Source organism: Lissotriton vulgaris, chromosome 7 (genome assembly GCF_964263255.1).
Source record: "Lissotriton vulgaris chromosome 7, aLisVul1.2, whole genome shotgun sequence".
In the NCBI taxonomy this organism is placed as follows: Eukaryota; Metazoa; Chordata; class Amphibia; order Caudata; family Salamandridae; genus Lissotriton; species Lissotriton vulgaris.
The window spans coordinates 1,324,443,767-1,324,466,957 of record NC_141695.1 but is presented as its reverse complement, the minus strand read 5'-3'; the positions used below and the strand labels follow the sequence as shown (position 1 = coordinate 1,324,466,957).

Genomic DNA, 23,191 nt, shown 5'->3' with positions numbered 1-23,191 from the left:
TAAGACTGGCAAAGCAGTACTGGAAGGTGATGCAAGAAGTGGTGTGAGTATCAATAGGGTTGTGAAATGTTGTTAATATGCTAGGATTTTTTTTTGAAGTGTTGAAAATAGTAAGGATTTTTACTGTTGGTGACATTTTGCTCATTTTGAATTGATGGTGTTATTGATTATATTGGTAATTTCATAGAACATCATTTTTGGTTATTGATTACATCTTTTAACTCTTTATGTTAAGTTAGTGTATTGTTCTATGTTGTCTGGAACAGGCAGGTATGCACACCTGTGGAATCCCGGGAAGGATTAGCGCGTGGTAAATGGAAGCCACACTGCACTGAGGTTACTCGTCTGTTGGAATAACACTGAGAAGCTAGGTAGGGCTGGCAGTGTTAAATTAGGGACTTTTTTCTGTGTGAGTGATTTATAGCAAAGAGTTCGCTGGTGAAACTTTGGTCTGATATCACCTAGAAAGGGTCACACTAAAAGAGTAGCAGGTTCTTCTGAGCTTGATTGACAGCAAAAGGGTTCGCTGGTGAAACTTTGGCCTAAGATATATCCTGAAGGATAAGTCCAAACGAGTAGCAGGTTCTTCTGAGCTTGAGTGAAAGGTAAGCGGAAGGGATTTACCTGTAGTGTTTGAAGAGTAAACGGAAGGTCTTACTTTGTGAAGGGTAAGCGGAATGTGTTACTCGCAGTACTGAATATAAATCTATCCTTTATTTAGCACAACAGACAGAGTAGCGAATGTATTTATGTTGTTACTAACAGAGTTATTGATTAAAGAGAAATATTGCAGTAAGATTTTGTGGAGGGTCAGTGGTAGGAGTAAAACTGACTAAAATTGAGACTGACAGCTTTGGAGAAAAGAAATTGCATTGAACTATTGCAAAAAATTAAAATGTCTGAAGGTTTAAAGAAGCTGTTAGGATGTAAAGTGAAAAATTCGTTTTTTATTGGTGATGCTCCTGAAGGAACACCTGTGCATTTTATGTCTACCAATTTGGGACAAAATACATGTATGTGGGTTCACCAATGGTGCAAGATTACTGAAAAAGAGGGTGCTTTGAGGTTTCCAAAAGATGGTACTTTTGAACTGCAAATTATTGACAAATTAAGGGAAGTGTTATGTGAAATAAAGACACCATCTAAAGCTGCACAATTTGAGGCCTTAAGCACATGGGAAAAGACAGCAAGAGAGAAAGCAAGTGAGGATAAAAAGGTAAAGCACCAAATGCAGGAGAAGAGAATTAATGATGATAAAGAGCTTCAAATAAATAATGATTCAGGGGATAAAATAATGGATGCATTGTTAACTGAGTCTCCACCATTTTATGTGGTTCCCATTAAAAATACTGAAAATAGTGTACTAGTAAGCACTACAGTGGCAACTGCTTCTGTTGAACAGAGAAAAACACAGATTGGGAAAACTGTGCAAACATTTCAGATTGAGCCATTACATGTTGATTCAGCAATGACAGTGATACCTCCAGGTGTTACTCCTTCAAATGTGCCTGATTCAGTCCAAGAATTGCTAACTGCAGATGCACAGATAATGCATAGAAAAATTATGACTGTCCCAATTAATATGGTCCCTACTGAAAAGGTTCAAAGAGATGCAGAAGGAGTGATTATGGCAGGGTTTATTTCAGAAACTCAGAATACACCGATTATTGAACAGAAATTACCCCAAGCACTGAAAGGTGAGGGAAAAATGGCCTTTACAACATCTACAGCTCAGGATAAAATAAATATATTTGAAAATGGGATTTCTCAAACCTGCTTTGAGGAAGCAGCAGTGATTAAAAAGATAGAAAACATGGGAGAACATATTAACACAGGCCCTGAAAGAGAGAAACAGCTTAGTGTTTCAAATTCAGCACTTGAACATGGAGAAAGTAACAGTCCATGCTGTTTAAATAATGAAAATGTGAACCAGTGTCAGGAAAAATAATTAATTTCCCTGAGTAATGATACAGTTGCATGTGCATTAACTACACATAATGGCCTGACAGATTTGGCTCAAAATTATGAAATTGATGTTTCAGGAAGTTTCCCATCTCAGAAAAGTTTTAGGGTACATATGGATGATGAAGCAAATGAGAAAATATGTTCTTCAGGAATGCAATTGCATATTGCAGAAATAAAGTATATTTTTAAATGCAATGGGTTTGAGAAATTAGGAGACAAATGGGCAAGAAAACATGAGTAGAAAAAGAAACCACCAGACCTAGCAAGGAAAATGGATAAGGAAGAGAAGCCACCAGATTTAGTTGAGAAAAATAATAAGCAGAATGAGGGAGAAGCTTTTGCTTACTCATTGAGAGAAAAGGTGGGAGAAGTGCATGTTCCTATGCCACAGAATACAAGTGAACTTGCAGCATTTCTGAACACATTCCCACAATTGAGAGACAGAATTATGCTGTGGTACCCACAAGTTGATGGATTTGTTGGGATTTTAAAAGAGCTGTGCATTAATTTGGAAATGTTCTTTTACATTGCCATGCAGAATGAATTGTGGTTTGAATCTAAAGTTATTCAAAGGCCAAGTGAAGAGGCAATGAAAAGAGTTTGCATGAATGCACCATCATTTTCTGTTGTTATGGAGGAAAATATAGCAGTGATTATTTTCCTGAAGGGTGAAGTGCCAGCAAAGGATGTTGATTGGGTACAGATTAAAAGAACACAGGATGGAAGTAAAGTTGTTTTGGTTTGTGAAAACTCAGGTATGGAGGTTGTACTGCTGGAAAAACTGTCCTTTTGCCATCTTTATAGCAGATTTGAGCATTGGAAGAAGAAAAATAAGTTTAAACATGATGCACAAAAACATGGAGAAATGCAGATGCAAAATATACCAGCTAAGTAAATGCAAATGTCAGTTCAGACACAGGTACCTATGGCAGGAATTTTCCAAGCAAAGATGGTCCCACAAAATATGGAAAATGCTAAAATTAATTTAAATAAGGTGTTCAGAGCAAATGTGAATTTTTTCCAGAGACAAAATCAAAACCCAGTCCAACAGGTTGCGGTGTTTGAAAATGAGAGTTTTAACCCTCACAATTCTGAATTTACCAAGTCCATGGTGAAGGCAGTGGAAAGTCCAGATTTAAATGCAGGAGTTTTAAACAAAGAAATTACAAACCCAGTTTTAGAAAAATTTGCACCAAAATTAGGCCCATTTGAGGAAAACTGCAAAACTGTTGTCTGTGACTCAGGCCTAGCAGAAAAACAATTGCTTTGCAAATTAAACAGCACAGAATACTGTACACCAGATAATGTTATTTTTCAGATTCCTGATGAGGATGTACATTTTAAAATGGCCCAACAAGAAACAGCTGTAGCATTATTTTTAGAAAAGACAGTTGAAAAATTACCTTTTGATTTGGAAAAAATAATAAACACAGAAATAAGAGAGTTCACAGAGAAGGATGTCAGATTAATAAAATGTGCAGAACATGTCTTATTTAAATTAGATATAACTAACAAAACAGTATTGGAGGGCTAAAGGGACATTTAAAGACCCGTCTAAGTTCTATCCCCTTATAGGAACAACATGAACAACAGACAAACTTAGAGGTCTAAATCAGAAACCTAATCTGAAAAACTTTCAAAATACCTTCATGTCTACAAAGTACATCAAGATAAAGAAGTCGCTAACAAGTATGAACAACAGACCAGATCACCAAGAAAGGGGCCACCTGTAATTGCTAGTCAAAACCCATTGTGGATTCCCATCCATAGCTTGTATGATTCAATGTTTTCATTTGGTAATCCTGCCAGGGTATTCTGCCTCTTGACCATTGAGACATACGGCATACCCCCATCGTTGGCATGGGGTAATGACTTACAATCACTAGATTAGACCAAATGATGATGATCTGATGGGAAAGTGCAGTGCAAACACAGGAATGTGAAAGTGATGGTTAAAAAAGGATAGGGAGCTTCAACAAAGATTCCTTTAATGGGCGTTAGTCCCTTCCTTGTTAAAAACAAGAACAGTGCAACAACATAAGCGCAGTTTAAACAAATAGCTGCGAGAGGACCATCCTTGTTAGCGACTTCTTTATCTTGATGTACTTTGTAGACATGAAGGTATTTTGAAAGTTTTTCAGATTAGGTTTCTTATTAAAATTAGAACCAAATGACATGCATTCAGGAACACCATCAGTTGCAGAAATTTTACCAATAAAAGGATTTTTGATGGAATTGATTGGAAGTTTGTGTAACTTTCTGATCAAAGGTTCACAGAAAATAAATGAAAAGAACAGAATAGTGCAGGAGATTAAAAGCATATTTTTTCCATGTTGTCCTGTGGTACCGAATCCAGCCAATATATTTTTTCACATTCCATGTGCTGAAGAATGGCTTACTTTTATTGATTTTTGCAAAGTCCATGTAACAGTGCCATTGCATGAGAATAGTCAGGAGTACTGTCAAAAAGAAGAAGAATACCTGGGACACAAAATTGGAAAGGGAGGTAGAAAGGTGTCACCAGAGAAGGTGGAAATTATTCATCAGATGAATCCACCTCAAATTAAGAAAGAAGTCAGGACATTTTTGGGAATGGTTAGCTGCTGTAGAGAGTGGTTACTAAACCTTTCCCTAGTGGCTAAGCCTTTACTGAGGCTGACACATGAGGATGTGTCTGATCCGCTTCCATTGGACAACAGTTGCACAAAAGCATTCCTAGAGTTGAAAGAGAAAGAATGTTGTGCCCCAGCACTAGGAATGAAAGTTTATTTGAAAGAAAATACACCAATTTGCAGTGAGAGGGAGGGCTGCACTCTCTCATTGCCTATTCAAAAAGATGACTGTGTTCAAAGGTCTGTGATGTATTGCCCAATGACCTTTGACCCTAACTTCACAAAAATGTCAGCAAATGAATTGGATTGTGATGAAACTTAATATGAGTGTCTAAATATCATGAAAATATGCATAAAGCCAAAATCAGACTTTAATGATGAATGTCTGAGTCAGCCCAACAATGTCCATTTTGTAGATGGCCCATTTTTGAAAGGTGACACATTAAAAGCATCACATGGTGTGCTCCTTATACATTATGTTGTCAAAGCTTCATGGCTTTCAGTAGTTACCTAAGCCCAAAATTCGAAATTAATTGCTCTTACCATAACATGCAGTATATCTGCTCAAATGAGCGTCACTGTTGTCATGGGAGAGAAAAATGCTAATTCAGTTGCACAAATTTGTGTTCTGTTAGCATGTACATTCTATGGAATCTTCACAGATGAATTAAAAGAGGCTCAAGAAAATGTTTTTGAAGCAGCACAACAGGGTTGTATCAGAACTATTTTTGAAAAAAATGACAACTGCATAGTGGCAAAAGAGTTATTGCAAAGACTGATGCCCAGGTATAGATTGCCAGTTTCTCTGAAATCAGATTATAAAGAGGTCTCAAAGATAATGAGTGCAGAACAACAGATTGGACAAGGAATGGATTGCAGCTATCTGCCTGAAGTGTCAAGCATAATAAAGCAACACAATGGCAGCACTGAGTTACCTTTTGCAAAAGACTGTGTTTCAGCAACACCAACGTGGCTTGAAAATGCATATGCAAATGCACTTGTGGAAAACAATGATGTGAACACTAGCCATGGCTGTGTAGGTCTGGTTGATGTACAGTGTGCAGTTTCTCACCAGATTACAGCTGCTACACAAGATCTGCATAATGGATGGTGCAACGGCTTTGATCTGAGAGATGCTGTGGTGAAACATCTGAATCTGATCAAAGTGAAAATAAGAGTGAAAGGCATTGGTTGAAAAAGTGCAAAGGATTGATGGTGCTCTGTCAGAGTTTCTCAGCACCTAAGTAGTCTAATTTGCATTGAAAAGGTAGAGAATGCCACACTGTATGAGCCATTCTGATGGCAAGCTGATGACAAAGAGAAAAGAAATGCTGAAACTGTCCTCCTGAATTCCTTTTTTATTATTTTAGTTACTTATTTTAAAGAAGACTAACTGTTCCAAGAAGCTACTTACAGAACTCTGCACTAAAACAATTGAGCTTGGCTATATATGATCTGATTACAGATAGACTTGTGTTTGCCTTAGAAATAGAAGTACAATTGTTATATGCTCAGCTTTTGCAGTTAAAAAAAAAATTCACTTTTGAAAATTAAATATGTGTGATGAATTATAAATCATCTTATTATGATTTGAATCATCAGAAGGGTGGATTGATGGAGCAGATTTCATCTGCAGTCAGGTATTGTTTTATTTTTGTGCTTCAGACAGACTGCATTTAAATTGAATTAACATGTGTTTTTGCAATGTAGAGAAAAGTGGCCTTTTTAGCTTTGAAGATTAATAGAATATGTTTCTCTCTTCCCAGCTCATCCCTAAATCCACTATTTCTGTCTTAAGAGACTTTGACTTGTTGCATATTTTGATAAATATTTTCAGTTAATAACACCTCTTTTTCTTTGTTGCACATTGCACCTTTATTTTGTATGTTGTCATAAATAATAGAAAAGCTGCTTTACACTAGTAGCTTGGCTAGGTAAACATTTATAAGGGGTATTAGTATAGAGTTGGGAAACATAATGGGCTGATTTACATGAAATAATATTATCTTTGTGTTTGTTTTATTTTGGGGCCTACCATTAAATGGCTGCCTGTGAAACCAGCAAGGCTATGGCTTGCTTTGAAAGAGAAGAGAGCATGCGCAGACTGTGGCAGCTTGACTCAAACTGCGGAAGGAGTCAAGGACAGCTTGAACTGTACATTCTTGTGATTGTGCCAATGTACCAGCTAACTAAAGTATCCATCCTGCTGCACTGTGACAGGAAGGAAGGAACTATAGAAACATTTTCCCTAGCAATTGTTGCAAACTTATAAAATTTAGTTATTCATGTATGCTTCTTTTCTTAAAACTGATAAAGTCACTTTTTTAGAATGAGTCAGGGTTGTGAGAACTCATGCCATCATGACTGACCAATCACGTACAGGTTTTCCTGAAGTTGAAACATTGTGCGTAGTCTGCCAAAGTTTTGTGTATAAATTCTGACCTCTCCGGAGGAGGGGCTGGTTTTCTTAGCTCAGCTGGCCTCTTGCTCATTTTGGCTTAGGCTTTGCTTCATTCTATGGGTTAGGTACAAAAAACGTCCCGGGAGATTGCTGAAGGGAGGAGTGGCGTCCGAGGAGTGTCAGGGGGAGGTTTCTTGCTTCCATGTCATATCTTAGCACTGCAGGCCACATTCCTTTGAGGTCTGGTGAAGGGCGGGCTGTCTCGCTCCTTTTTGCTTTTTAGACACAGAGATGCACAGGGCACCAAACAGATAGAAAGGCTTTTTAGATTTATATGCTAAACTATAGGTTTATGCTTTGACTAATTAATTAAGTCTGAAACGATTTATTTGTTTTATGCATTTATTTCTCTTTATGGGAGATTTTTGCAAACTATTTGATTTTTGATTAGCCTTGCAAGACTATATTTTTCTTAGAAACTCTTTAAGAGTTTTGAATGACATTTTGCGCAACATTTTCCTCCCTATATGTAATGCTTATATGCAGACTGTAATATGTTCTGTATTAATGCTATTTTTCCTGTTTTCCAAATTCTGTAACCTGATTGATATTTTACTAATGAATAAAGGGTCAGAGAAAAATTAACTTTTGACTAGAAAATAAAACCCTTTAAATACTCAACAACTCTCTTTATTGGCTTAAATATTAATTGCATTTTTGACTGTTCATCTTTATTTAAAGTCTCCTGAAGGTAATACATGGTGTGAAGGGCCCAACACCTTTTTGAGCGGTAAATTAGAGGTAGCATGAAGGTTTTGCATTGAGCAACTACCAGAAGAAATTACCGCTCCATCACTTGCATTCAGGTCTCTTTTGTAGACAATTCCGAACATTTCTGAATTTTGTGTTACACCCACTCTACTTACAGCCCGTAGTAGCAGTGCGCCGCCGACACCACCCAATTGTTTGTGATTAAAGTTCCTCCACAGATGTGTTGTCCTTCCACCTGCACACTGGCCTGCCATGGCCACTCCCCGTTCACTGCATTCGTCCCGCCCACAATCCGGCTGGAAATGACTGGTGTGCCGCAAACTACAAAAAATAAAACAAAGAATGATAACATGGCAGGGATCAGATCAAGATTCGTAAGGGAGACTTGGGAAATCAATCTTCATTTGTGTAAAGACAAATGAGTTTTGAACACAACTTAACTTGCTGTGCCCCCTAATCCTAAGGCCCTTGTACCGATTGGAATGCAATCAGGAATTGAAAAGTAATTGGATGAAAGTAAACCTTTTATTGGCTGCAGCAATCATGAATGTCTGCAACAGTCATTCATGGATGCCGCAGTGCAGCAAACAGACACAACAGCAATTGATGTCAGTAGGTGTACGAATCAGTAACAGGCCTGTGGCTGAAAAATCACTAAAAATAATTTTTAATAAGTAAAGCAAACAATTACAGTTTTAACAGCAAGCATGGGGTGCAAAAGTCAACATTGGATGCAACAATCACTAACAGATGCAACACCGACTGGTCCATGAAGCAGACATAAAGGAGCACAGAAGCCAAACAGTTGCAACAGGCAGTGATGGACAGAGCAAGCAATCAATGTATTGTCAATCAAAATCAAACAATATTTTTTTAAACAATAAAACCATTTAGTGGATTTAAATCTAAGGAGCCCATATTTCATTTTGTTTTAGAAGAAGCAATCAGCGTACAAGCATTCAATCCTATTAAAACAGCGTACTAAACAGACCCCTCAATATTAGTTCACAAAAGGTGCACCCAGCATTCATGAAAATTAAATGACATTTGAAAATGGTCATAACTCCTTGCAAACTGCAAAACCTCTTTCACTTAGTAGCATCCTTTTTAAATTGAGAGACCTGAATCATTTTCGTCTTCCTTTTTTAAAAGAATAGGACAAACTCTTAGTATATAAATGAATGGTTCTTGTTTGGAATCGCATGAGCATCAAGAAAATGCAGCGGTATTTATAACTAGCCAGGCCTGTTAGAACTGCTTGAACAGGATGCATAAAAAGGGCATATGACTAAAACAATGTCCAATAGCTTTTGACTTACACGAGAAAACATAGCTTGGAGGAGAGTTTTCAAGGAAACTCTCCGTCATATATTCCGGCTGTTTTTGGGTTCTGTTGTCTTCCGAGACTCCTTAAAAAAAGTACAAAAAAACTTTCGCTTGCTTTTTGGCTACTGATTTCAAATTCGCCAGAGTTGTTAATTTCCACAGCGACTGAAATTGTGGCGTGCTCAATGAATTGGTCAAAATGAGTCAGACAGGGCGCAAATCGGTAGTGTCTCGGTGAGAAGGCAAGAGAGAGAAGAGATTTAAAAAAATTATCCCTAAAATACAGAATTCTATAGCAACTAACTAAATAATTAAGAATAGATATTAATGTAGGATACTGCAGATTAAATTATAGTTTGATGTTTGAATGCCTAGTAGAAATAGGTAAGTAAAAAATGGCTGTCTAGCACAGAGGCCAGTTTCCCTGGGAATGCCATGCCAGACATTTTGCCTGAATGACCGATAGTAGCAGGTTGCTGAATAAATGTATTGTAGAGTCGAGGAATGGCGTATGCTACTGCTGTAGACTTGGTCTTTAGATCAGGGGTCTCCAACTTTTTCTGTGATGAGAGCTACTTCTGATCACTGTAAATCGTCGTGAGCTACTAAAGACCAAGCAACTCACACATATTTTCCGAGAGACCCCCGCCCAGCTTTATGAACTTTAAGCTTAATTTATTAAGAGCCCATCCAGTGGTATGTACTAAATACTTAGATATATACTTTTTTGTGCTTTGACCTAATTTTTCAGAATTTTAACTTAATTGTTAGAAAGGAAATTATGTGAATTTTGCACACACCACTAAATCACCAGACAATGCAAGATGTCAAGTGCAGCCATTTTAAAGAAGTTCGAATATTCTGCCGAAAAGTATATTCCCCCTAGCCCTAAGAACATGACTCTGCTGGTCAATACCAGGCAGGCTGCCATGCAAACATATGCACTAAAAGTAGACTTACAGGAGTCCAGATACGAGAAATCAAAATATACTAATTGGCATGGGGAAGACTATTGCATAGTGTAAGATGATGGGTACTGGACTGAATGTGTGCACCTTGGTTACCAGCCAATAGGTGGAAATGAATGGCCATGACATCCCACATTACTGGCATGTGGGACTATACAGTGAGACAACAACCTGAAGGCACAAGCCAGGAAAGCAGAAGCCACTGCTGGCCTCTATCGTCAGACTGGGACAGAAAAGAGGCACAGGCACTGTTAGAACTGGGGTCTCTAGTTGGCTAAGTTAGGTACCTTAGTCCAAATAGGGACCCTTGCTTCTAAGTCAGGGAAAGGAAGGACACCTTCTCAGATAGCCCCTGCTCACACCCTCAGTAGCTTGGCATGAGCAGCCAGGCTTTTCTCCCATAGAAATGTGCAAAGTATTTGCAACCACGCTCTCAGTAACCCAGTGATAACACCACAAATGGACTCCAAATGAATTTCATAAAAACGATTATATGTTTATATAAAAAAGATATACAATGCGACCACACGATAAAAATCTGACATATGTGTATTTGTAATATTTCACCTTGCCGGTTATTAGACCAGCAAGCACTGGTAGGTTCTTGCAGAATTAATGAGCAATTCACGATAATCTAATGCAGCCCTAATGCAATGCTATGCAGTTCATAATGCAAGAATCAGGCAATTCGTAATGCATTAATCATGCAGTTCGTAATGCAAAAATAATGCACTTCGTAATGCAACAATCAGGCAGTTCGTAATGCAACAATATGGCAGTTCGTAATGCAAAAATAATGCACTTGGTAATGCAACAATCAGGCAGTTTGTAATGCAAAAATAATGCACTTGGTAATGCAACAATCGGGCAGTTTGTAATGCAAAATTAATGCACTTCGTAATGCAACAATCAGGCAGTTAGTAATGCAAAAATAATGTACTTCGGCACCGATCGCGGTGCTCTGGATAGTCTCTATTCCACTCTTACTGACTCACGGTCAGCTACTGCCAAAAATATGCCACCAACACTGTTATGACGGAAAACAAAGTGCAGCTCCACACTCCTACCTGGTTACTGCCACTCCTCAGCAAGTACGGGCCGCGATACGGACTTGAGTGGAGGCTCGCGATGCAAAGATGGGAAAGGCCAAGAGAGTTTCTCTCTTAGCCCGCATCCTACCCCAGGCGGTGACACACGCACGCTCACTGAGCGTTACTTGGGGAGTGCGATCTCACTCTCCTCTCCTCCCAGCTTGGGCCTCCGGTGCGACTTGGTTGATCTTGGGCAGTGGAACTCGGACCCCCGACAGTCATGGTTTGAGGGCTCTCCTTTGCAAAGGTAGGCTGAGGCCGGCAGCAGTGAATTCCCACAGCTCCTCTGGGGATGCCGGTCTGGGCCGATGGCAATGACGATTGCAGCACTTCTGGTCACACTTTCGATCGAAGCAGAGAATAAGATTGCGCTGGGACACACAGTCACAGGGCAATTTCTCACGAAGGTTGCAGGCTGCAACAGGGCACATGCACACAGGGTCGCTGAGACTCACTTGGACTATGGGTGTACATGATCACAGGACAATCCTCACGAAGGTCTCAGGATGCACAAAACACACGCCGACAGCTTCGCTGACACTCACTTGGACTCCGGGTGCACAAGAATGCGCAGCAGTTCGTACAAAGGTCTCAGGTTGCAAAACGCACACAGCATCGCTGAAACATACTTGCAAGCTTTTATGTTCCTGAGTTTCCACAACAGGGAGCAAGCTCTCCTCTGACCCTTGGAGACACGTTACTTCGAGACACAGCACACAGCAAAGTCATTTCAAGCAGGGGGATACAGCACACAGCAACGTCTCTTAGCCTCTCCCTAAGTAAATCAGCAAACTGCAGGACAGCCCCATAACAGACAGCAATGGTCAGTCCTTCTCTTCAGTCTCTTCAGCGGTTCTTCCTTTTCAGAGGTTCCTCTTGATCGCAAATTAATTTCAATCCTTTTCAGTCTGGATCAGTCTAAAGTCCAGGGGTTTCATCTCTCAGAGCTATACCCCTAAATGTCTTTGAAGTCTTTGTGTTCAGGGGGCAGTAACCCCTGTCCAAACCAGTTCTGGGTGTCTTCCTGCTAGTGACACCTTATTCCTTTGTTAGTCGGGGTCCGGATCCTCAATCATTCAGCGGGAGATGGAGCCATTGTTTTATGGTGGCAGCAAGCCTCTTCACTTTCAGGGGCTACTACTCCCCCTTACACTCCAGGTGCACGTCAGGTGTGGCTGTCTCACCTACTCCTCCCCTGGGTCAAGATATTCCCAAGATCCTATCACATTCAAATCCAGACTGTCAATCCACAACCAGGCAGAGACACACATAATTGTTAGAACAAAAAAGATAGCCAAAAAAAGTGTGGTTTCTAAACACACAATTCAAAAACTACCTTCACAAAAAGATGTGTTATCAAATTGTGAGTTCAGGCACACTAAACTTCACCTCTCCATTTTAAACCTATGGAAAGATAGGCTGGAGACATTACACAGCCTCCCCTATTCTGTCCCATGGGCAAGATGGAATTGCAACAGTAAAAAACGAAATGGAGAGTATTTCACTGTCAGGACATGGTACACACCTTACTACAAGTCCTACCTTTCACATACACTGAACCCTGCCCAGGGGGGTACCTCGGGCCTACCATAGGGGTGTCTGATGTGCATTAAAAGGGAAGGGTAAGGCCTGGCAAGTGGGTGTCCTTGTCAGGACAACATGGCAGTCAGAAAACTGTGTGCAGGCACTGCAGTCGCAGACCTGTGTTCTCTCTTTAGGGCTACTTGTGTGGGTGGCACAATTAGTGCTGCAGGCCCACTAGTAGCATGTGTATTACCTGCCCTGGCACACATAGTGCACTTTACTAGGGAATTTACTAGTAAGACAAACATGCCAATTATGGACAACCAATTACCATTACACTTTACAGAGGGAGCGCTTGCACTTTGTTAGCAATCAATGAGAACTAGCTCTGGTTTAAACTGTTTGTATGTCTGCGGGTGGAGGAAAACCATTAGGTTTTATGAAGGCCCTCACCCGCCAACCTAGTTGGTGGCATGCTTCATCATCGCATTGCACTTTGACACTGATCTGCTGTGGCAAAGTGCCCAAAGCATCTAAGTTGGCAACACCATCTCAGAAAAAAGGTCTAGGTTGAAGGCTAAACATTTAGGGAACTTTAGCCATAAAGGGCCAAGTCCAACAGGCCCCAAAGTAGAAGCAGCCTCCATTAGCAAATACAATACCTAAAAGCTGTGGGTCACATTTGCAAATTCATAAAGGTTTAAACTTGTAAAGACATGTTGCATGTGTGTTTTTGCAAGGTATAGGGTATCTATGTGTGCTTGCTGCAGGAAATGTTTGTGGTAATATCCTAAAAATTAACAATAAAAAACAGCCAATCAACCAATATAATTGGCCAACAAATAGCCCAAAAACCAACCAATTCACTGATCTGTCAGGCCAGCCCTTCAGGAACGGCCTGGTTCACCTGTAGGCCAGTCACTTCCAACTGGCCTCTTGAGTCAGATCCTATCGAATGATGTCACTCTCACCATGTACCAGCTTCCTCACTGGTGCCACCAAATCCTCACCTCTGTGTTACCCGAGTAGCCTGACGTATGCTGTGAAGAGGGCAACAATGAGGCTGTCTGCATGATATGTGATGTATACGAGGCCACCACTTTTATAATGCCTTCCCACGTCAGCTGCCACATGCCAGAATGCATCAAAGGCTACTAGAACTTAATATTATTGGCATTCGGAGCCTAATTTAAGACTTAACACTCCTTGATTAAGGCGACTTGTCCTTCAGAGATTTCACAGAAAGAATTCCAAAGTCAGCATTATGTTTTTAAAGGCATTTATTTTCCGCAGTTCTAAGAAGAGTACACTAGTATGCAAACCGTATCCTACATTTTAATTTAACACTTTACACAAATTAAAGTGACCAACTGACCCCTCCCCTACCCCTCACCTGTGCTTGGGTTGAAACATCAGAGTGTATAATACACAATGTGTGTTTTTTGTTCGGCGCTCCATGCAACTGAATTGGAGGCTTGGAAAGAACTTAAGTGGTCACTGCTTAAGAACCATACATGGCATTCGTAAGGAAATATTCAGGGGGCTCAAGACCCTTGGGACAAGCTTGGGTGACCTATTGAGGTGTATGGAGCTGATCAGGCCAGGGATGTGCTTACCTGCTGCTCCCTCCTATTCAATAGTGACAGGCTGAAAAAGGCAGATGACGGGTGTCCCAGTAGCAGTTCAATACTGCTTGCACCATCTGCCCGCTTTCCTGCACTGGCTGCTCCACTCTGGCTCTAGCACACGTGCTGCTCTACAATGGCACCCGTCAAGCACTATGAAAAGCACGGTATCAGGGTGTGAAAGGCTGGTAGCGCAGAGACAGATGTGCAGGGAGGAACAACAACATCATCCTCTTCAGCACATCCCAGTTAAGCTCAGTTAAGTCAGTCTGAGAGTCTGGTTATCTGAGGGAGGCAACATCACCTAAGAAAGCATAAACAACAGTAAAGGGTTACTAAATGGAGATGCTACCGGTACCTCACAATTGAACGGTTGGATACCCCTGCTTTATTTGCACCTAGTGTTCTTTTGTAGGGGAAACGGCCATTACAACGAAGCCTTTACAACAAAATCGTTAACCATGCATGCAGTACAACGCATGCGTGGTTAACACGAAAGCCTTTACCACGCATACCTTTACTACGAGGTTTGTAGTAAAGGTATATGTGGCAAAGGTAAAAAGTAAAAAAGGGGGGCTTGGGGGGGTCTCCCCCCCCAAAAAGAAACTCACCTGAAGTCACGTCGGGTATCAGCGTCGTTTAAGAGAAAACGGAAAATAAACTTCCGCTTTCTCTTAACGACGTATGACGTCACCACGCTAGTAATTGTGGTAAATGTTATGCGTGGTAAACGAATTCCGTTGTAACGCATGCGTGGTAAAGGCATGCGTTGCAACGGAATTCGTTGTAACGTCATATATTCCTTTTGTAGAGCCTTGGTCATTGAAGCGCCCTCCAAGGTAACCATATTACTTTTGCCTCTCTACCCCAGTTTCTTCCATGTACCATCTGATCAGCTTGGGAAAGTTGTTGCTAAAGACTAACAATGTGGATGTATTTGTGTTTATTATTAAGTTGTTAAAACGCCTTGGACCTAATCAGGGGCCTCAGAAGTCTGCAGGCTGGTGTCTATAAGATCTGAAATAACTGTGTTGTCTGGATATTACATAGACGGAAGGATGAAGAAGCCTAGTTTTGGAGGGTGGGTTCCTTTGGTCTTGTTGGCTCCGGACAAACCTGCCATATATAGGGTGAAAAGCAAAGGGGCCAAGACACAACCCTCTTTTAGTTCTCTGTTGGTCTTGATCTATCTTGAAGTGTGGCCATTTTGTGCGAGTTTGACCTGTGCCCATGTGTTCTAACAGAGCGACCCTGAAAAATGTATGTAGAAATATCCATTGTTAAAATGTGGATCATAGCACAGGTCTACCCCATTAAAGAACTTTCAGTAATCTATAAGGCATAAAAAAATATTTTTTTTTACCTTCAATGACTCATGTATTAACATTGAAATCACAAGATTTTTTCTTTTGTGTTGCTGGTGCAACTAAAACCCATTTGTATCACTCGAATTAAGTTTTTAGTTCTGGCGCAGAAATCTTATTTTTTGAACAAATGTCTTTCAAACAAAGAATGGGAAAAGATTATGAAAGAAGGGAAACTGAGTTGGTCAATTGCAAACTAATCCTATTGTACTCACAGCTGCAACCTTAGAAGTGCTTGAAGGCAGTCAGAAGTTCCAGTGTGATGGCTGGGAGCGATGCAGTCTCACTTGTACAGCGATTTGGAACTTCTGACTGCATTAAGGTAAACTCTGCCACAAAAAAGTAGCAACAGCATGGAAAATTTGGAAACTATATAAAATAGGGTGTGGGTCAGTATGTGCCCTCAGAGCCAGTTCTACCTCACTTAAGATATCTGATATCAGGCCGGCTTTAACGCTGGTGGCGCTCTGTGCGACAATGTTGGTCACCCCCAATGACCACCTCAGCCACAGATTCCCTCACTACCACCATTTAACAGTGTCCCTCAAGTCTCCATAACCCCTCTCTCTCAAAAGTGGATAAAGTGCAATGTGCATTGTTCCAAGACCCCATCACTCGGGGTGAGCAGTGACGAGTGACGAGTGACGAGCAGGCGAGCAGGCGGGGCCAGGCGAGGCGAGAACAGCTCGCGAGGCGAGAGAGCAGCGGGAGCAGGCGAGGTGAAGTGGCTGCTCGCTGTTGCTATTGCCTGAGAGCTCACTAACAGAACATCGGGCTTCCCTCGCGGCCCGGGACCCTTCAGCCCGGGACCCGCAGACACTGCTGAAAATGCCCTGCACCGCCCGCCCACCCGCCCGCCCGGCAGAAAGGAGGAACTAAGGAGGACGAAAGTGAGTTTTGCGAGCACAGGCAACTCACCAACGCGCACGGGACATGGCGAACAGCATAAGGACCAAGGTATCGGGGGAGCGAGACGCGAGTACGGCTGCCGATAGAGGTGGCCACGAATTAAGAGCCCGGGGGTTGACCGACAGGCAGTCCAACAGGTCCAATTGACCAGCGGTCCGCCCTGCATGCTCTGCTCGCAGCCAGCCAGCCAGCCTCCCCCTCTACCCCCTCTACCTTTCACCAGCAGCAGCACCGCGGGGGGTGCTGCTTACAGCGCCTCCTTTGCCCACAAGCCAGAGCCTGATCTGGAGGCGTCTTGGGACTGCTGAGGGTTTGAGCCCTGAACTTTGCCCTGCACCACCGGCCCCTGCTCCCCGGGTGTCATCTGGACCTCGGCTGCCTGACGGAGGGCATCACCGAGGGACTGCGAGGCCACACTCCTCGATAGCCGGTGCCTCTTCCCCCAGTGTAAACGACCCCTGTCAGGTGCCAGGTTGAAGGAGTAGGGGCTAGGTCTCAATTGCTCCTTCCTCCAACTAACAGCCTTCACCTTCACCTCCACCGCAGACAGCGCCGGACTCTGTGGGGGGGGCCTCGGAGACTCAGAGAGCTGAGGGACAGGGGAAGAGTGGAAGAGCTAAAGCCTCCTCACGCAGAAGAAGCTCCGACCTTAACCAGCGGCCTGGAGCCCACTAACGGCATGAGGTCAGGAAGGGCCAGGGGCTCTCCGGAGCCAAAGACTAACAAAAAACAAAAGCAAAATCGGAAAACGGGAAGAGAAGGGAAACAAGAAAAAGGACAAAACAAATCCAAGCTCCCCCCCGCCATGGAGCCGAATCTCTCGGTATCTGAGCAGGCACTTGGGATGATTAACACCAAAACAAAACTGGGATCACTAACGGCCTTGTTTCAAGAGATACCAGCAAAAGAACCATAAATTGAAAAAAAGCTTTACCAACCCAAAATATACACAAAGTTCGCATTCTTAAAGGATGCAGGCTCAGCTATTTTCTCGAGCAACAAACACTTACATGGGCTGCAATCCCCACTGCTCCCTTCGCTACTGAGGCAAACATGCTTATCACCACCATTGTGCGAAACGGCCACAAGCACCTTGCTCCAGAGAACTCCACGGCCGACCTTTACCAATGTGGCACCACTAAGCACAGGAACATAAGAGCAAGCACATCACTTGAGATCCTGGAGACCTCAACTGCAAGAGGAAAGCACCTTGATTCAACTCCCAAACAGCAATCATCACCCACCCACTCAGCCGGCTGGGCTCAAGGCAGCGAGGGCAACGGCACGCGGCCCCCACCAGTTAAGTCCAAACTCAACCCAAAACCTACTCTAGAACCAAAAGTAGTCGATAAACCAGACAATTTGGAAAGCTGTTCAAGTAAAGAGGATCCTGGGGATGGCCTCCAGGCAATAACACCAACACACATACCAACACCGGCTATATGCAGGGAAAAACAATCTAGCATGGAGCCGGGTTTACTATCCACGAGCCACAACACACCCATTAAGTTCCATCCAACAGCGGCAGGCTCTTCTTCTCCTACAGACCTGGAAAACCACGGCTTAGCATCAAGCTCCTCGGGCAGGGAGGCACCCAGTCTTCACAACTCCAGCCGGAAAGCTGAAGGCAGGGCAACAGTGTCCTCCCTTAATACACAAGAATGGGAAGATATGCTAGCAACTTACACACCAGATCTTAAAGACTCCCTCAAAGACCGCCTCTCCCTCAACCCACATACGGCAGTCAACAACACCAACAACTCCGACCACATATCCAACGAGAAAGAGCCGGGTAAAGAACATAACACCGGAACTTGGATCTCACTACTAAACACAATCCAGCTAGCAGTAGACGCCCTGCAATACCAATCAGATAAAATGGAGCTACAACTCAATCTTCTTAACACACTGGCAGTCTTTACAGCCGGCATCAACGACAAGTTGGGCAACCTGAACAATCTGATACTGAGAGCACAGACAAACACCTCCCTAAGTTGCAACTGTAGCCAGGCAGTAGACAAACTAGCCACATTGCCTTCAATGCTCACTGACCTAATAGGTGATATAAAGAACCTACATAGAGGCAACGCAATCAAAGAAACGGGCCCCTACAAATCTGAAGAGGGAGACACCAGTAGCAAAACACCAGGTACAAACCGAACCGTCCAGAAGGCCCCCGTAAACGAGGAGCCAAACCAGTCAGGTTTGGAGTCCCCAAAAAAACTAAACGCCAAACAACGGCGCCAACAAAAAAGAAAAGGGCGCAAATAAAACCTAACACAGCCACAACAAAATGTTTTCCCATCTTCTTTGGCACAAACGAAACACGCTCGGTCAACACAAACAACGTCCATCCCACAAAAGGTGAAATCGACGTGCCCATCGGCCCAATCCAGCAGCAAAACTTAAACAGCAGTCGGCTGAACCAAGAAGGACAAGGGCCTCAAGTTCAATTGGCAACAAACCCAACGGACAAATAGACGCACACAGAACAGCGGCATCAATGACCAATCAGCTTATACAGCCCATCGGGACCATGAAAACCAAGAGCCGGTCCCCGACTGCCAAGAGGCAGACTCACCACCGCTAAATAGGGGGCCCCCTTACCAAAGGGACATAACTGACGAGTCCACCAATCAAGCCACACTAACAACAGCCACAAGCAAGAAATCACCTCAGTCAAACCCCAAGGAGGGCGCTAGGGAAAGAGGCACTAGCTTTACGCCAAGCCCAAACTATGAAGAACAAACTAGAGTCACACTGACCACGACTATCCATTCTGCTCCTAGCAAAACTGACTACCCACAGGCAAAAGGGCCACTAGAGAAGCGAACTGCATCAAAGCAACTAACATCAATTAAAGTAACAAGACATACCTCCGACATGCCAGGCGATGGCAAACACCTGGTAACTCACGAAGCTCAGTCTGGTCACGGAGCAGCAGTTCGAGCATATCAAACTTCAATGAAACAGCTGGCGGAAAGAAGCAATCGGCAATCAACTGAGAATCTGATCTTCTACCCGGAATACACATCACAAGGGCAGCAGGACCTGCTGAATCGAGGCAACATTCTCAAATTAATGGAATGTATCCCAAACCTAGGGGGGATAAGTACCAAGGACCTACCTTCTGTTGAATTCCTGTCTGCTCTAAGCCCAAACAGTCAAGAGGCGACGAGGACAACCTGGTCCTCTAGCAATGTCGCAGACCTGATTGCAGCGGAAGCAGAGCAATTCAAGACCTGGGGCATTAAGCTGCTCCCTCTACAAAGACAAGCCTATCCCTCGCCTCTCCTGAGGAGAACCAGCCCAGAATCAGAGACTCACCAGGCAAACACCTTTAGTGTACTCAGGGGCGCCCTGGGATGCTCACCCAAAACAAGGGAAAATAACCCCTGGCAGTGACCAACAGACAGGCCGATGGGGAAAAAAGGTTCCAAGTCAGCGCCGACAATGGGCAGACGTACCCCAGCTTTAAAGGGCCATCTGACCCGCACCTTTACCACCACCAAGCTACATCGAGGTAGCATGCCAGATATGAACACACGCAGTACCGGGGAACGGGCAGAAGCCAGCGCAAGGGAGGCACTACACCAAAACCGTGCACCAGCAAGAGAAACTTTGTCTCGAACGATCTTCATTTGTCCCGAAGAGGTCAGACGCCACCAACAAACCAGCGAAGACAAAAGAGGAAGGGCGTCATCCTTAGGTATTTGCTCTTGGAATATAAACGGCCTATCCTCAAAAATGGACGACCCGGACTTTCTAAAGTACATCTCCCTATTTGATATAATAATGTTGCAAGAAACCTGGCTGACAAGCACAAAACACATCCCGGGCTTCACCTGCTACTCAACAGCAGCGGTCAGAAATAACATATTTGGACACCAGTCAGGAGGACTGGCTACATATATATCTACCACCACAATACCTTCGGCTTTCCTAATGGATTCATCAACATCCTCAACCCTAACAGTAAAGATAAAGCTACAGCTTGGCAACAAGAAAGTAGAGTTACGCCTTGTCAATGCATATGTCCACCCCAAACACAGAGCTAAAGATTCTAACAAAATCTCGAAGCAACTGGCGTAGTATGTCACTCAAATGGAAAATCCACTCGTTATCCTGACAGGGGACTTTAATCAAAACTTACTTGGCTTGTCATCAGAAGAGGAGGTTCTGGCTCTAAATACAACTTACAGTATACCAGCACAAAGTTCTCCTCTAAACAGGTGCAAGCGCCAAAACAACGCCCTACTACAAGACCTAGAACATCAAAATCTTCGGGCACTAAACGGAAGATTTATGACGGATTCCCCTCCAGTAGAAACATTTTACTCACACTCTGCCAGTTCCATCTTGGACTATACATTCGTCAGCCTCGCATTATTTCCACATATCCTGGGGTTCAGAATGGGGTACAAGGGCGAAAGCGACCATCGCCCTCAGGAATGCCATATAGCATCCAAGATGTCATTAGCAATCAGGGCAGATAAAACGCTGGGAGAGATCTACTCAATCAATCGAAAAAGAATCAAATGTACCCCAACCACCATACCTACTTTGGCCAAAACTGCCCTTCAAAGGTACAACATTCAAAAACCAAACGCAGCCGGGCACATCTCTCATTGGGAGCAATACAATGAATCACTGCTAAATGTTCTGGCTACAAAGACCGCCCCTAAAAGCAACTTCCACAAAGAGAGCAGTAAAACCAGCCTGAAGAAAGGACCAAGAATGCAACTAAGGTCACAAAAAAGAATTGTAAACCTGACCTTAAGGAAGTTAAGATCAGCGCTCCAAAACACACACCTACGAGTCATGCTGAAAAAACAAAGGGCAGAGCTCAACCAATCAAAATGGAAAATTTAAAAAGGCGTGGAAAATGAGGCATGGGCAGAGCTACTACACGACATTAAAAGCAATATTAGCACCTGCTTTTGGCAAACAGTGAACAATGTCCTACGTCCACAGAATAAGGACCTAGGATCTCACATTGTGGAAGAGTCATGGATCAACTACCTTAGTAGCCATTTCAATGACTCTCCTAGACCTACAGGAGCACAAAGATGTAACACTACAGAGCAAGCTCTCACAACGCTCATAGCAGTGCTACTCATTAAGAGAGTGCAAACCCAACCCAAAGTCACCTCGGTAACATCAGCTGCCCAGGAGATAGCCCTAATCACAAAGCAGATCTGCAAGGGCAGGAAAGAAGGAGCCCCAGGCCCCAATGGTGTCCCGCCAGCCCTGTTTAAGGAAAAAAACACAGAATGGGCGACCATCATGCAACCGCTATTTACGGAAATTAGACTCCTAAACAGAATCCTAGATTCTTGGAGAGGGTCGACATTCGTCCCAATACACAAAAAAGGGGATAAAATGGATCCTAACAATTACCGCCTAGTAGCCCTCATCGACAACGAGGCAAAATACTTCGCGGGAACCATTTTAGAGGAGATCGTGTCATGGGCAGACTCAAATCAGATCACACCATTGAACCAGACCGGCTTCCGTAAAAACACAGGAACAGCTACTAACATTCTGGCTATCTCTCTGATTATTGCTGCAGCGAAAACAAAAAAATTGCCACTGCACCTGTGTTACATCGATTTCAGTGCAGCATTCGACAACATCTAGAGAGGCAGGCTTTGGGGGAAACTAGCACAATGGGGCATACCGCAACCGATTTTAAACATGTTGGAGCTTTTCCACTCTGATACCTGGGTGCAGGTGAAGCTAGGATGTGGCACCCATCTGTCATCCAAAGTTCGCACCACCAAAGGCCTCAAACAAGGGTGCGTGCTCGCCTATATACTGTTTAATCTGTACATTGCGGACCTACCAAGCCTACTCAATACATGCAACTCCCACTCCCCGAGGTTGGGAGGGAAAACTCTAAGCAATCTACTATACGCGGACAACGCCGTACTCCTCAGCCACACTCACACTGGCCTTCAGAAGTTACTGATCGAAATATACAGCTATGCAATGCAAAAAAAACTAAAAATAAACCTGAGTAAAACACGCACAATGTCAATCAACACCAGGATAAACATCAGAAGTCCTGGTCCCTGGGCGGCCGGAAAATAGAGCCATCCCGCGAATACAAATACCTGGGAGTCATTTTTGACAGTGAAGGTTCATTTGCCCATCAGCTGCAGGAAACAAAAAGAAGAGGAGCTCTGATCGCCGTCACACTGAAAAACTTAGCCAACATACTGTCAGGGCCAACTACGACACCTTACTTGAAAGTCATTCAGGCTAAGCTACTCCCTTCTATTTCCTATGGCAGAGAGGCACTACGAGGAAGAGACTCCAGGAACCTAGACACTATCCAGGCAAAAGCTTACAGAACAATGTTCTCGCTCCCGCCCTACACCTCGCCCGCGCAACTAAGGCTGGAGTTTGGCTTGCTAAAACAGGACCTCGCTAGACAGGGAGCTTACATCATCAGCTGCCACAAACACCGCTCTGCCACAACCAACACACTAAACTCACTGCTGTGGCACGACATACAAAGCAGGGACGCATCTCAGGCTCGCTCCTACCTGAAGGCTGCATTGGGGGCTGTCAAAGCATCTGCGCTCTGGGACATGCAACTCGGGCATAACCCGTTCATAAAACTAGTCTGG

At 43.3% G+C, this 23,191-nt stretch overlaps 1 protein-coding gene across 1 annotated transcript in view; it reads right to left on the bottom strand.

The window, feature by feature from the left end:
- Positions 1 to 23,191, bottom strand: part of LOC147703606 (serine protease 27-like) — a 263,605-nt gene that overhangs the window by 101,472 nt on the left and 138,942 nt on the right. Inside the window, exon 3 of the mRNA XM_086931942.1 lies at positions 7,905 to 8,070. Coding sequence (XP_086788068.1) covers positions 7,905 to 8,070 — 166 coding nt within the window. The remainder of the gene's footprint in view (positions 1 to 7,904; positions 8,071 to 23,191) is intronic.